The sequence below is a fragment of the Ananas comosus genome, linkage group 7, assembly GCF_001540865.1.
Source record: "Ananas comosus cultivar F153 linkage group 7, ASM154086v1, whole genome shotgun sequence".
NCBI lineage: Eukaryota > Viridiplantae > Streptophyta > Magnoliopsida > Poales > Bromeliaceae > Ananas > Ananas comosus.
The window spans coordinates 10,852,900-10,870,157 of record NC_033627.1 but is presented as its reverse complement, the minus strand read 5'-3'; the positions used below and the strand labels follow the sequence as shown (position 1 = coordinate 10,870,157).

General features: G+C 38.8%; 1 protein-coding gene across 1 annotated transcript; it reads right to left on the bottom strand.

Annotated features, from left to right (window-relative positions):
- Window positions 10,805–12,765, bottom strand: LOC109713250. Its single transcript, XM_020237249.1, has 6 exons — window positions 12,585–12,765; window positions 12,185–12,432; window positions 11,849–12,058; window positions 11,683–11,775; window positions 11,054–11,575; window positions 10,805–10,810 (listed from the first exon to the last, which is right to left on the bottom strand). Exons 1-6 carry the CDS (start codon window positions 12,763–12,765, stop codon window positions 10,805–10,807), a joined length of 1,260 nt encoding a protein of 419 aa, XP_020092838.1.

Below are 17,258 nucleotides of genomic sequence, written 5' to 3'. Positions count from 1 at the left end.
ACGATACTGAATATAGAAGAAAAGAGGAAAGCGAAATGATCTCACCGACTACCAGCTCGAAGCACCCACCTGTCACTATCGCGTCGGAAACCTGGGTGCGCAAAAAGTCAACCAGACCTACGAAGATCCACCGGGTTAGTAACCAACCCACCAATCTAAAATAGCCAACTCACGAACCCCACACAATTCCTCAAAATCGGTTTCTTAAAACCGATCACCGTAACTCGCCGGAAGTCTCGAAAATCACACCGGGACGCTGTCGAGACCGACTAATCGTCTTGAAACTCACCGACTCGTACCACGAGTCACCCGCTACCACAAAACACATCAATTTGGATGTCTTGACAACAAACACAAGATTACACAACTAAACAATTATCGCTGGATAATTGTTCGGATCAGGATTTCCAGAAGTGTCAATTTCGACACCGAAACCCACCGTCACTCACCCGTCATCTCCGAACCCACGACATGATGGTGACCAGCCGACAAGGCTCAGCGACAACTCTCAGGACAAACAAGCATTGTCGGATGAAATCTCAATCGAAACTGCGTTCCGCAGGCGAATTTCGCCGAAAAAGCATCGAAATCGATATTCGATTTCCGCGAAGGCTATCAGACCTTGGACGATCAGTCCAGAGGTCACCTACCGCACGAACATGCAGCCTACAGTAGCCACATGATGCAAAATTGCATAAAAGTCCCTCTATTTACATAAAATCCTATTATTTTATGTAAATAAGGAGGTTTTTGTGGCTCGTTACCGCAAACGAGGATTTTCGAGGTTCGCCGAGACACACACTGACAGGTCTCGACATGCCGGAGGCCGTGCTCATGATCCGAAGCACAATAGCTCACTGTGCGAGGNCACCACATACACTTACGTACTGTCCACAGTAGCCACATGATGCAAAATTGCATAAAAGTCCCTCTATTTACATAAAATCCTATTATTTTATGTAACTAAAGAGGTTTTGTGGCTCGTTACCGCAAACCGAGGATTTTCGAGGTTCGCCGAGACACACACTGACAGGTCTCGACATGCCGGAGGCCGTGCTCATGATCCGAAGCACAATAGCTCACTGTGCGAGGTGTGGGAGCGACCCGAACATTCAGCGAATAGTGCACACTCAGGGTAAACTACGCCGAGCAGGCCGAATCGAAAACCATTGATCCAAAGTGAGGTGAGCACTGTGATCAATACTAACCAGCGATCACTATGCTCACCTCAGGAGGCATCGGGACAGCCTCAGATCGCCGAAAAAACAAGCCCAAACCTGAAACAGCAACCAAAAAACCCTAACTAAGCTTACCGGAGCAGTGGGAGCTAGGGCACGGCCGGCAGCGGCTCTGCGGCGGGCGTGTCGGCGGCCGATTGGTGCGGCTAATGTGGGGAGGCCGAGGCTTGCGTCGGCTGGCGATAGGAAGTGGCGGAGCAACTCGAGCCCGCAAGGAAGAAGCTCGGGCTCGACGAGCTTCTTCGGCCACGGCGACCTCGGGGCAATGCCGATCAGCGGCGAGGGTCCCCCAAGGTCCCAAAGAGGAGAAGGGAGGCGGCGGGCGATGGCAGCGGCGGCCCGCAGCTTAAGCGCGGCCGCCCGAGCTCGACTCGATCTAAGGGTCGCCGCGGCGGCATCCTAGGCTTACGGCGGCGGCGGTGACCACTCCAGCCGGAGGCGGGGGTGTCAGAGGGTTGCGAGGGAGGCCGTGGGTGCAGCTCCGGGCGGCGATGGCGCGGGGGAGAGAATGCGGCGTCAGCTCGGCCCGAGCTCGTCTGGGAAGACTGCCGGGCTGCAGCAGTGCGGCGGCGGCACTTGGGGCGGCTGCGGCAGGCGGGGGAGGTCGCCGGGGCTCCGGGGGAGGCGGCAGGGGTGGCTTCAGGCGGCGGCGGCGCCAGGGGAGGGGTTGCAAGTTCACCTCGGCCGGGCTGCACCAAGGAGACTACAGGCTGTTGGGACAGCAGCGACGGTGCGCAAGGACGGCAGCGACCGGCCAGGGAAGGTCGCCGAAGTTCAGAGTGACGCCAGAGAGGAGCCATAGGGAGGGGAGTGCCTAGCACCACCATCGGCCAAAGCAAATAGAGATAGAGGTGGTGGAGTAGATGGAGAGGGAGGAAAAGTGCTGCTAGGGTCTCAGCTAGAGCTAGGGTTAGGGTTTGTATGGTGCAAACCCTAGAATGCGAAATATACATAAGGTGTATAAATGCGNGCGCATGAGGTAAGAGGAAAAGTGCTGCTAGGGTCTCAGCTAGAGCTAGGGTTAGGGTTTGTATGGTGCAAACCCTAGAATGCGAAATATACATAAGGTGTATAAATGCGAGTTAGTCCACCGAAACTCGATATTTAGAACCGAGTCCCTCACAGCGCGAGTAAAACGCGCGAACACACTGCCATATCCGATTTCACGCAAAACGGTACATAAAATGTAGGGCTTTTCGCAAAATCTTCATTTCGCCATTTATGACCCCTCCTCAATCAACGCGCGATATCAGGAAATCTGTCCGTCAGATTTGCAAACGGATTACACCAGTACGATCAGCACGGCTGAGACATCAAATCGATAATTTTGTTTCGCCTGGTTTGGTTACAGATTTGCGACAAAACCCATCCTCCCTCCAACTGGCAAAACCATACACAAATACAGAAATATATGTATCTCCAGTTTTCTTGAAATCCGTGCGTCAAACTTGAAATCCGTCAGCGCCAATGGTTCCAAAATAGTCGAAGCATTGAAAATGTGCTATCGAATTGCAATGAACGAAGTCCGATACGCGCAAGAAGCCATCTCTACTCATTGGCCTCTCCGAAAACCCAGGTTACTATTCACTTTAAGTGAAAAGTAAAGATCGCGTAAAATCTCCATTCTAACTTATTTTCTCTCGAAACTTGACGAATGCTTTTGTAATTAAATTACACACAAAATATAGTCAACAGAGAGTTTAGCTATACTGCCAAATCTCAGTCCTTACAAATGGATTATGTGAAGCTATGCTTTGAGTTGACATTACGGAATCGGAGATTTGATGTGACACCCCTTTTTGCAGTAGGGCCACCCATCCTACAATTATTCTAGTCATAGTATGCTTAACCCTCTTAATCTTTTCGGGCTTAGCGACCGTCCAAAATGCTATAGTCGAGATAAGAGGTTTAACTCTATTATATCTTATATATAAGACTATTCCAAATTTTGGGGTTGTAACATTCCCCTCCCTCCCTCTCTCCTTCCTTTAAGCTCTGATGTCTTTATTAGGCTTAAGTATACGGAAGTATCAGGCGATATCAGACTCGTCTCGATAGTCTTAACCGACCTTGTGAGTAGTCGCGCTCTACCCACAATTGTCATCAGCTGGAAAATCACGTTATGCCCTTTGTATGAAAGTGGCTCAGCTGAAATTCATCTCATTCTTCTAACTAGTGATTGGCTCTAATTTTAACTGTGATACTGCACTTTCAAAGGAAGTCAAGCATCCCATAATTATTTAGCCCTAACACACTTAACCATATTAACCTCTTGGATCTAGCTATATCTTAAAATGCTATAACCGAGTTAAGAGATTTAGCCCTATTATATTATATATATAAGAGTATTCCAAATTTTGGGGTTATCACATTTGAGATTTCAAGATGTTAAGTAGCAGAACTTGAAGTTTAAGTACCAATACTGAAAAGTATCTTAGAAATTCCTCAAAATTTGAAGATGTGAAAAAATATTTTTTGTATTGAGTACCAATATGCAATTTTGAGTACTTGTACATGATATGCTTGAGTATTTCAATACTCATACTCTAATTCAGATACTGATACTCAACTCCGTGACGGACTGATTGAATTTGACTTTAATTTGATCTAACCTTGTGTTTTGAAATTATGATGATCTGGGAACACATTAGACAGGATTTTAAGAAGAGATCGATGGTTAGAAGTGAATTGGAGACTTGGATAGACGACGGAGATTGTTTTCTACTAAAATTAGGATTTTAGAGTTTTAAATCCTTTTAATTCATACTTTGAGTTTAGAACTTCACTGTAGAGTTTAGGATTTATGTTCATTTTTCTACCTTATATTATTTTCGTTTCTCATAGATATCACTAAATTATTTTTTTCTGGCCAATTTTTATGTTTTATTGTTAATTAAATCTATTAGTTTAAATAAAATCTAATAACTTTATTAAGAGACATTGATTGAAGACAAAAAAAAAAAAGTAAAATCAATCTCCATTGATAGATTAATTGGAAACTTCTATCAAGTTATTTTCGATTACCTTTTTATCATTTTTGCATATATTGTTATTTTTCATGTCAAAATAAATTGAATATATATTTAGCAACTTTTAATTAGTATTTTTTTTAATAATTTTTATATAAAATTATAGATTTGTTGCTTACATTAGTGTAGAGATTGAAAAAAAAGGATAGTTGAGTAGTGCTTTTCAGAAAATAATAATAATAATAATAATAATAATATATGTAGTGTAGAAAGTAACAAAATCTGTAAAGCAAAGTGTAGTATATTATTCTTTTGCTAGCCTCATTAATTTTTTTTATTACTAAAAATCCACAAAAAGTTCAAAAACTCAACGCGCGTGGCGCGGGATGTAAGATTACCTACCCACCAATGTACATGTAGTATTTTTCTTAATGAAAATACTAGATGTACACCTTTATAATGGAGCGTACATTTTACATCCGATCACAAAGTTCACACATTTAAATTATATAGATTTATGGAGCGTACATTTTACATCCGATCACAAAGTTCACACATTTAAATTATATAGATTTATGGAGCGTACATTTTACATCCGATCACAAAGTTCACACATTTAAATTATATAGATTTGATATGATAAGAAAGTATTTATAATCTTAGAATTAAAAAGATATAAAATTTACACATCAAAATAGAGTATACAAGTAGCATCTTACTTATTAAAATTGCTCATTATGAACTATTTTGATTGGTGAAATTCAAATGCACATCATTTATGTGTCCTTTGCATACTCTGCCTGCTAGAGAACCCATAGATAATAGTACTAGTTACGGCCCCGACTCTGGAAGATTTGTAATACCTTCTTTAGTGGAATGGATAATACAGAAAAACTACTCCGTACATGCAAAAGTGTGGTGCACATTTTTTACCCATCCATCCAAAAATTTAAAATTTTTAAAATTTTTAAATATTAAGAAAATTGATAAGATTAATAAAATAATATAAGAATTTCAATAGATAGAATGTAGTGTCCTGGGAGTCTAGCTGTCTGAGGGACTGCAGCGTCAGTGGCTTATCGACACATCTCTAGAGTGTCGGAACGAGTCGGAGTTGTTTTGGCGCGAAATAGACGCAAAAACGGACTCAGAGCTGTGAGGGTTGGAATTCGGACACCGAAATCTGCAAATGGCAGAATTTTGAGTGTTAAGTACCGGTACCTGAGAGGTGTACCGGTATCCCAAAGGGATTACGCAAAGGGGAGCCTCGGGTTTGTGCATATCGTGTGTTGAGTACCGGTACCTGACCGGTGAGTACCGGTACTATGACCAAATACTGGTATTGCATTGAGTCAGTACAGGTACACGGCTGCGGCTCGTGTGCGGGGTACCGGTACCCAAATTGAATACCGATACCCAGGCGGCTGGTTTGAGTTGGTAAGGGGTCTTTTGGTAATTTTGTGTTGGGTTTATCCACCAACCGACCCTTAGCCATATATATTTGAGTTAGAGCTTACAAAAAGAGAATAGTTGCTTCTCTTTCTCTCTCTAGTTATTTGAAGTCGATCTTGGTTTCCTTTTTCCTTCTCTTAGGAGAATCGTTCTCGCGCTGAGGGTTGGTCCCGGTTGAGGTGGACCGTGTGTGAGGGGTCTTCTATCGACTTCTAGTCGGTGTTGGACGAGCGTTTGAGGTGGGTTGATGTTGACCGAACATTTCGGAGTTCCTTCTAAGTTGTCAGCAAGTGTTACTTGTTGTAGAATCTCATGTTGGTAGCTCGACTTAATGAATTGGCATGTTTTATATGAAATCTGAATTTGGAGCATAGTCTATCGATATTTGATAAATTTTACATGCTGAATTGGGATTTGACTTAGGAGAAAACTCGCTAAACTTACACCTTTCACATTTCGAAAAGTTACCAGATTTAGCTTTAGGAGCTGATTTCCTTTGGTATCACCGCTGTTAGTGTATCGTGGATACTTGGTTTAGTGTAGGTTGAGATTACGCTCATGCTGAGGGGCCGAGCTCGTTTTACAGTAGAGTTTGGACTGTTTCGTACTGTCGGGTGCTGTCGAGGAGGATGGTGGATCCAGATGTTTACATATTGTATCAGATTGTATCGAGTGCACATAAATTTTGGTGGTTAGACCAGTTTGACCTATTTGTTTTGACTATAGTCTGGGTGAGCCTGATTGAGCTCGACAGAGACACGCTTGTATACTCGGTTGGGTCGCTCCCACGAGTGCCGCTCCGGAGTGAAGCTTTTCTTGCGTTGATGTCATAGCAGTCTTGTTTGGACAGTGTTCTTGGACCGGCCACCCCGTGGGTGGTGTGCGGTGCAGCTTGGATACAGGCTGGCCGGGCCAGTCGGCAGTCCCTAGAGATTGGGTCAGTGTGTAGCTAGTAATGCATTTCTATTTCTATAGAGAGTATGGTTGGATAGCAGTAGTTTAGTAGCATATAGCTGCAGAGTTACTTCTAGCTTACTTTACTATTCTTTGCATACCTTACTGTAGGCTTAGTGGGTGGGCCGTTAGGGTTGGTGACGGTACCCACTGAGAACTACACTATTTTGCAGTAGTTCTCACACCCTGTTGTTCCAACCTTTTTGCAGAGCCGTCTGCTGCTGCTGCTGCTGTTGATTCAGACCGTGGTAAGGGAGTCGCGAGTTAGACCCCTACCATCCCTGATCACTATGCTAGAGAAGTAACCTTTCAGAGGTATTTTGGGTTATTGTTATGTACATACAGTTATGTTTGGTTGTTCACTCTGGATCGGGGTTGTATTTTGGATGTTGTATATACAGTGGACTTAGTATATCCTTACTTATGTATGTTTCTCTTTAGTAGCTCAGTGCTTTAGTTGTAGCTCCTTTTTGTTTGTAGGTATAGCTATCGCTTCGTATACACGAAAAATCCCTGTGTATATGGCGAGTCTGTTGGCATGCCCGGGGAAACGTGGCAATCTAGGGTGTGACAGATTAAGTTGGTATCAGAGCCGAGAATTAGGTTGTTGGAACCTAAAAAACCTTAGGCTTGGCAGATCTTAGGAAAGCAAGACGCGAGAGGCGTGACTTATTGCGAAAGTCAGCAATTGAGTTGTTTAACTCCTTCTAAAGTGGAGGGAGTGATCGAAGGAGTGTCTGTTTCTGCTAGATGAATTATGTCGGCTGCATACGGCATAATTATGTGGAGGAATAGAGACGACCTTCTAGACTTTTGCTTGATTGGGTCGAGAGTTATTTGTGTTTTCTATCTGACCATTGTTTTGGTTTCACTTAGCCATGAAGCCTATTCGATGCCGAGGTCTACCACCGACGCGAGATCATTTTGCGTCATCGGCGATGCCAGAGTAGGCAAGACTGAGTGCACCCCTGGAGTTGAGGGAGCAGGTAGCTGCCTTTGGCGGAGGCGGCTAGGCAGCAAGGTGTGTTACTATAGAGAATGTGCGAGACATTCACTCAGCAGTTGAGTGCAGCACCTAAAGCGTCAGAGCAGCAGGTGCCCGCTTCGACTACTCCAGCTGATACACCAACTGTAGCTGTACCCCGAGCGCAGCTCCTACAGCACCAGTTGTACCTACCGGAGAGGCGTCGCAGATGTCAGAGGCCGAGCAGGAGTATACTCGAGAGTTTACCAGGCTTTTGAATTGTGTGCCTTTTGTAGACAAGGATGAAGCTCATAAGGTGTATCTGTATCAGAGAGGATTGAGAATAGAGATTTTTCTGTTGGTACAAGCGCAGAAGTTGCGTACCTTGGATGCGTCGATTGAGCAGACATTGTGAGTTGAGCGAGGAGCTATATTGGTCCGCAAGCCGGTGACAGTGACAGAGTAGAGTCAGGATAGGAAGTGCCCAGTTCCAGACGACGGGGGACAGACCAGTGGTAGACATTCGTCGAGACCTCTACGATCACGCACTCAGGGTCGTGGGTCTTCGGGGCAACAGCGGTCTGGTGGATCCCGTCAACAGCGACAGCAACAGGGAGATCCACGTTATATCATTTGTGGGGGACTACACTGGCCTAGATAGTATGAGTAGAGACAGGGCCGATGTTTTGGATGTGGCTAGCCAGGACATCTACAGGCAGCTTGTCCCCGAGCAGCATCACCGGCACCTTCGACGGCGGCGGCCCCGCCGGTACCCTAGCAGACATTTGGAGCGCCACCGACTTACAACCAGGCGGACAGGGCTTCAGTGCCGAGGCAGACTAAGGGACGACAGCAGGCACAGAGTGGCAGGGTATATGCAGTTCAGGTTGAGGACTCCACGGCAGCTGATCGTGTGGTGGTAGGTATTATTTTGATTTTTGGCATTAGAGCTTGTGCATTATTTGACACTGGTGCATCACACTTTTTCATTAGTTGAGTATTTGCATCACTGCATGGACTAGTGGTAAGGCAGCTTTTACTTGCACTAGAGGTGCAGATTTTCGATCATATTTTGCATGTGGCGGAGTGTTATTGGACTTGTCCAGTACAGTTGGGACCGTAGATTATGCCTTTAGACTTGCTGGTCTTGCGGTAGTTGCAGGATTTTGATGTAGTGCTTTGCATGAATTGGCTGGCTCGATATTACACGACGATTGACACCGCGGCTAGAACGGTGACGTTCCGCGAGCCAGGCCAGGAGGAGTTCATTTACAGAGGCTGCAGGAGTACATTATTTGCTACCTTGATATCTTCAACGAGGGCTAGACAGATGATGAGTTGAGGATACATTGCCTTTTTGGTGACGGTAGTAAAGGTGCCTACGGCGGTACCGGGACTCGAGGATATTCCTATAGTTCGCGAGTTTTCGGATATTTTTTTCCCTGTGTTGACGACTATGCCGCCGGACAGAGAGGTTGAGTTTGTGATTGACGTAGTTCCGGAAACTGCGCCAATCTCAAAGGCACCTTACCAAATGGCACCGGCAGAGTTGAGGGAGCTTAAGGCGCAGCTTCAGGATCTGATGGATAAGGGATATGTTCGACCTAGTGTGTCGCCATGGGGAGCACCGGTGTTATTCGTGAAGAAGAAGAATGATTCACTTAGACTTTGTGTGGATTACCGAGAGTTGAATAAAGTAACAATCAAGAACAAGTATTCATTGCCGCGCATTGATGATCTGTTTAATCAGCTGCAAGGATCTTATGTCTTCTCGAATATTGATCTGCAGTTAGATTGCCACCAGCTGAGGGTGAGGGCCGAGGACATTCCCAAGACGGCTTTTCGGACATGGTACGAGCATTATGAGTTCACAGTGATGCCTTTTGGATTGTCTAATATCCCTGCCGCATTTATGGATTTAATGAATTGAGTATTTAAGCCGTTCTTGGATAGTTTTGTCACTACAACAAAATTTATTTTTTGTGGCGAATAAAATCGCCGCAAAAATATAAATTTTCGCCACAAAAATAATTTTGTGGCGACAATAATTTCGCTACAAGGTCGCCACAGTAGAACCGCTACAAAAGGTTATGGTGGCCAAAACAATTTCGCGACAAAAAATACATACTTTTTGTGGCGATTTTATTGGACACAACTGTTTTCAAATTCGCCGCAATAAAGAATCAGATGGCCATAAATATGTATAGTAATAATAAGAAAATATATGATATTTTGTGAGCAAAATAGTTTTGGCCACAAATAGTAACATATAACTTATGGCAAATTTTAAAAATGGACACAACTAGCATTGATCATATAGTGGCGAATATTACTGTTTGGCCACAAATAATGCTTTACATGTTGTGGCAAATTTAAAAAATGGCCACAACTAGCATTGATCATATAGTGGCGAATATTACTGCTTGGCCACAAATAATGCTTTACATGTTACGGTAAATTTTGAAAATAGCCACAACTAGCATTGATCATATAGTGGCGAATATTACTGCTTGGCCACAAATAATGCTTTACATGTTACGGTAAATTTTGAAAATAGCCACAACTAGTATTGATCATATAGCGGCGAAAATTATATTTGGCCACAAATAATCCTTTACATTTTGTGACACATTTTAATATCAGCCACACATAGTATTGTTATTTTTATGACGATAGTTGGCATTTGGCCATACATGTTTTAATGCATATTGTGGCAAAGTTTTATATAGCTACAAATAATATTATATAATTTATGGCAAACTTTATTTTTTGGTATAAATAGTTATGTATAATTTATAGCCAAATTTTATTTTGATCACTTTAAAATTTTCAAATTTTATTAATATTTGCATAACAAATTATGACTATTTATTATTTAGCCACAAAACTTTTGCAATACTATTTAATGTTTTACATTTGTAATTGAAAAAAAAAATTTACACATAATCACCATGTCATAACTATTTATAAACACTTCTCAATCAGTATTTAAACAAACAATCAATCACAACAATTAAGATATTTTCACTAAAAAGTATAAAGTAGTTCAATTAGCACAACTAAAATGAATCTGCTCCAAATGTTCACATCAAGTATTGTATGTTTCAATTCCATCCAAAATTTAATCTAATACTAGTAAATTTTAGAATTAAGGCAGAAAAAACTCTAGAAAAAAAAAGAATAAAGTTCTTGAGACAATCCAAGTCCAATATGTTGAGCCGCTAGGATTAATCCTGTAAAATGAGAAAAAAATTGATTAGAATAATGAATATAATCTATTTACTTAGTCAAAATAATAAAAGATACTATTAATGAATATTTAAAATATATCAAGTCAAAAATACTATAAGATTAGATTAACACTTTAAGTATGTATTTTAAAATTAAATATAACAAACACAATTACCTATTTCTAACACACCAAATAATTTAACTTGCAATTATTCAACTCATTTTATAGAAACAAACTAACTTACATTCTCTTTCGATGCTTGTTGAGTAGGAATGGTCAATCCCATTTGTGAAAGCTGCTCCATCATGCTACGCATCTGAGATTGCATCTCAGCACGCATCTGTGCTTGCATTTCAGCAATTCGTGTCTCAGCTTCTCTTTCCCTTTGGCTCATTCGTTCTTCCACTTCGGTTTGAATTCGTACAGCCATTTCTTGTTCTATTTCTGCTCGTATTTGCGCACGAATCCTTTGTCCTCTAGTACCGCCACTTTCAAAAGGAATAGGACCTGAGCCCATACCACGGATGTAGCTAGATCGATGGCCAAGTACTAATGTATATGCTCGTTCTGTAGAGAGCGTGTCCTTTCCGTACTGTCTTAATTGGTCGCCATGAAGTTCTTCCATTCTCTTATATGCATCTTCAGCATCTTTGTCAACCCAACTGCCATCTCTTTTCCTTCTCACCTTTTCCCAGAGTCTCATATATTCAGGCTTTTGCTCTATCTCTTGTATTTGCTCTGGTGTTAAGTTTTCTATGGGTTCCCTCTGTGAACTCGCATAAAAAAATTTAGATAATAATAACATGCTAAAAATAAAACATATATTATCTTTAACATAAAATTAATAGATGTTAAATAGGCACAAGGAATTACCATTTTATGTATATTCCTAGCAATAGACATTGTACCCACACGAGCAATCATAGTTTGTTTGGCTCTATTTGCTTTGTTTGCCTCACTAACACGCTATTAATTAAAAAAATAGTTAGTAAATAAAAAAAAAATTGAAAATACTTTGAAATTATAAAATTTTTATTACCTTGAACTTTGGATCACTCCAATAGTTAATAAGCCAATTCCAATCCTCTTGATCAATGTCATTTGGGCAATGAGCACGCCTTTGCTCATCAGTCTTATACTTCTTATAGTGAAATCTATACAAGCGATAACGCCACGCATTGAAATGATCACGAAGTTGTTGTATAATGACACCAAGAGTGTGAAGTTCATCCGGAAGGTTAAATTTCTCCTTTAAAATAACAAAAATATGAAAAGAATAAAAAAGAAATAAGAGAAAAATTAGATAAATAGTAATTGTAAAAGATTTATGATTGACACAAAATAATAAAATAAAATTCTAAAAATTATGAATTACATTAACAAGTTGAATCATCTTATCAATGATATAAGTAGGAATTTTACTCCACTTCTCAACATTCAAGGGAGCATGTTGTTTGACTATTTGAGATGTCTCTGTGATGAATTGTTGGGCGTTGTCACCAACTACACGTCGTAAGTCCTTTGGAATCTCTAGCGATGGTTTGACCTTTTCACTTTTTCTTTTCTTGGCCCACTTTATACCCATCGTTTGTCCACGTGTTCTTTTTCTATTGGAACATGAAGCTAACATAAAAAGTAACATTTGTTATTTCACAAGATAATAAATGTGAAAACTTAACAATTTGTATAAGATCAAGAAGAATGAGATTAGAAAGTAGAGTATTATCATCAATATCTTACAAGAATATAAATATACTCAAAATAATTAACCATACCAGCACTACTCCTATTGAGTCCATCATGTGAATCTATCGAAGGATGCTCTTCCCGAGGTTGTGCCACATTCAATTCCATTGGCAGTTCATGCTCGCCAATCTCTTCAGTTGGTGGTGTTGGAATTGCTCGTTGAGCTCCACCTCTAGTCCTAATGCTTCCAGATCTAATTCTGCTTGCCATTATATCTATAAGAAAATAAATATGTCAATTGCATCATAAGATACCTATAAATAAATTCATATAAATACAAATCGCTTTTTTAGAAATAATTATAAAGAAGCAAACATATAATAAAAATTAGAGATAAAATAACATACCACACACAATATCATACCAATTATTCATGCATATCCTACTCATCTTCTTCTTCTTCCATTTGTTCTTCACCTTCATTATCCTCCTCTAGCTCTTTATTAACTAAATTATTTTTTTCTCCAACTTGATTTATTTCTTTGAATAATGCATGGTTCTTATCAAAAATAATGCCGTCAACATCATTTCTCGTCAAAGAAATAATGGCATCATCACTACTAGCAATATATTCTGGTAATAAATTGGTTGTATTAACTTCCATATCCACGTGTTCTAAATCAAGTCCTTCGTCGTCAACTGACTCTTCATCAGTAATAGGAAAATTATAAAAGTTTCGAGGTATAGTTTTGATAACGAGTCGCCAATTAGGATTCTTATTATCTACTACATAATAAACTTGTTCCACTTGCCATGCTAACACATAAGGCTCATTGACCGCCAAGTGCCGAGTAAAATTAATAAGTGTAATTCCATTGGCTTCCTTCTTGAAACCCCTACCCTCATCATAAGTATCCCACCAGTCACACTTAAAAATTGTTATTTTATTTCCGCCATCATAATCTAATTCAATAATATCCTGCAAAACTCCATAATAATCTCTATTCCCTGATTGCTCATCACCCTTAACCACAACACCACTACTTTGAGTTTGACGCGTAACCTCACGCTTATGAGTGTGAAACCTGTAGCCGTTAACTATATAACCAGCGTAGTGATTAACTAATGTATTGGGACCATAAGCTAAATTCAAAAGTTCTTTGCTTACTTTTTCAGTACTTTCGTGATATAAGTATGTAACCTGTTACAAGATAAATATATAGAATAGTTAGACAATAATAATAATTACTAATAAATATATAATATTCTAATACATTCACTTACTCGGCGTTTAAACCATTTAACAAATGTTGTATCCTGTATTTCTGACACATTAGTACAATCCTCTTTTTCCAGTTCTCTTTGGTGTTCTCTATGTGAATTAGCAAAAAAGTATAATTATCAATTTTGATAAATAACTAACAAATAAAAAAGAAAATTAGTAAACAAATAAAAATACTTATAGGTAATCTTACTCAAGAAAAGGTTGAACTTCAGCACAATTTTTTAACACATAAAGTTGTGCACGATGCCATTCTTCATAAGTTAGTTGCTTGAAGACTCCCTTTCCATTATTAAGTGGTCTCCCGTTTCGTCGAAAAACGGATAACTCTGATCTATGATCTTCATTACCCTCAAAATTTCTCTCAGGTCGACTGAATTTTGTCTCGACTCTACTCAAATACCTAGAACAAAAGGTTAAACACTCCTCTGCAATATAGCCTTCTGCAATAGATCCTTCTGGACGTGCTTTATTACGGACATAAGACTTCAACTTACGCAAGAACCTATCACCAAGCAATCTTAGAATATTCTATTTATCGAAGAATGCAGGTGGAAATATCCTTTCTAGCTTGCAAAGTGTAATTATAATGTTATACTCCAATCTTTCTAACACATCTGATCGTAGTGTTTTCGAACATAACTCCTTAAAGAATACACTTAATTCTACTAGTGGTTCATATACCTCTTTTCGTAAAATGCCACGAAAAGTTGGTGCTAAATGATCTTGGATAAAGACATGACAATCATGAGATTTCATTCCAAATAGCTTTCCCTCCTTTTTATTGATACACCGAGATATGTTGGACGAATATCCATCTGGTACTTTTAAGTTAAGTAAACATTCACATACATCTCGCTTTTCTTTCAAACTTAAGGTGTAACATGCTTGTGGAATGACATAACTATCATCATTATCTAAAGGATGTAATTCAGATCGCACTCCCATTTCCTTAAGGTCAAGTCGAGCATTTATACTATCTTTTGTTTTTCCATCAATATTAAAGAGCGTGCCCACAATATTGTCACAGATATTCTTTTCGATGTGCATAACATCAAGATTATGGCGCACTAGAAGAGTTCTCCAATAAGGTAATTGGAAAAATATACTTTTTTTTTTCCAATTATATATTAAAGTAGATTCACTCCGCTTTCTTTTTTCTGTGAGTTTGCCAAATGTCACATTTGTAATCTTGCTTAGCTGTTCAAGTATCTCATCACCAGATAATTATTTTGGTGCTTGTTGAGTTTCTATCTTTCCATCAAAAGACTTTTTATCTCTACGCCATTTATGATCGCGTTTTAAGAAGCGTCGATGTCCCATATAACACATTTTTCGCCCATGCTTTAATCGAAGAGAGCAAGTATCTTTATTGCAATTAGGACAAGCTAATGCTCCTTTAGTGCTCCAACCAGATAAATTGCCATATGCTGGAAAGTCATTTATAGTCCACAATAATGAAGCATAGAGTTGAAAATTGGATTTACTTAATGCATCATAAGTTTCAACTCCCACACTCCATAATCCATTTAATTCATCTATTAGAGGTTGTAAGTATACATCAATATCATTCCCTGGTGCTTTTGGGCCCGGAATAAGCATTGACATTATGAAATAAGAACTTTTCATACACATCCATGGTGGCAAATTGTATACAACTAAGACAACTGGCCATATACTATAGGAAGTACTCATATTTCCAAAGGGATTAAAGCCATCACTTGCTAAACCTAACCTGACATTACGTGGATCAAAAGCAAAGGATGGATGTAATTCATCAAACGACTTCCATGCTAAAGAATCAGCAGGATGTCTTAATAGCCCATCATCACATAGTTTCTCTTTATGCCATCTCATGTGAGAAACAGTCTTCGATGACATATATAATCTTTGCAATCTTGGCGTGAGAGGAAAATAGCGCAAAGATTTTTGTGAGATCTTTTTTGCATTCTTTATTCTACGGCCACGAATGTTATTTTGATTATCATCACCATGTTTCCACCTAGAAGCTTCACACACTGGACAATTATCATATTTCTCGTATTCTTTCCAATAGAGAATACAATCATTTTTACATGCATCAATTTTTATATAATCCAAACCTAGATCCCTTATATATTTTTTCGCTTCATAATAATTTTTTGGAAGTGTTTCACCAGCTGGAAGTGCTCTTTTTTTCAGTTGAAGTAACGCAGTAAATGATTTGTCACTCCAACCATGAAGACATTTAAGTTGTAATAGATTTACAATATACTCTAGTTTGGAAAACTCTTTACATCCGGGATACAATTCTTGCTTTGCGTCCATCAATAATTGGTAAAATTTTTTTGCAGACTCATTAGGTTCATCAAAGTTGGAATGCGTCGAGTCATTTATATCTTCAATTGGGTTCAAGTCTTGTAGAAGTTCATGCATTTCATCATCACTACTCTCCTTATGTTGTTCTTCATTATTACTGTCGCTACTTTCACTACTCTGATTTGGACATTGTTCCCCATGACTCGACCACCATTTATAATCTTTTAATATCCCATGCAAGATAAGATGACCGAATACAACCTCTCGAGTATGAAAAGCACCATTGACACATTTATAACAGGGACATCGAATTTTATCTCCTCTCGCTGCATGTGCAAATGCGAAGTCAAGAAAACCATTCACTCCTGTTCTGTAATTCGGATGTTGTCTATTTTCAATACCCATCCAACTTTTATCCATCGTGATATATATATATATCTGCAATATATCTGGATATTAAAAATATCCGCATGCACTATTAATAAAGGGGAGTATATGCAATCTAATAAAATAATAAAGCCAAACTTTATAACAGTAGAAATGTGTCTTATTAGGATTATTTAATTTTATTACTTTATATTATTTTCTAAATTTATAGAGCATTTGGCAACCTTATTTTCAAAATTTGATTCTGATTTTTAGATTTAATTTTTTAGTTTTCAGGCCTAAAATCAAAATCACGTAAAATTTGCTTTATGAAATTTGATTCTAATTTTGGACTCAAATTTTAAATTTTTATTTAAATTTTAGATTCAAATTTTAATTTAAATTCATATTTCAATTTTAAATTATATATTTTTTATTTAAATTTGAATTATTAAAAATTAAAATTTTTAAAATTTAAAATTTAGATTTAAATATTAAATTTAAATTTAAATATTAATTTTAATTTTTAATTTCAAGTCTTAAATGTCAAAATTCAAAATTCAAAATTGATTATATGATTATCTTTGTGCTTGTTTAGTCCTACTTTTGAAATCACTTGTTTATTTTGAAAAAAATAATAAGCTAAAAATTTCTGATTGTCGTGGATATAGAAAAAATATTTTGAGCCACAAAAATAATTAAAAAAAATTCCTTTGCAAATGAGGAGTGCAAATGAGGAGTGTCGACTAGGACATGCATTTTGTTGACTCAAAATAGCCCAACCAAAGAAGTTGAGTATCAACTGAAATAGTAAAAT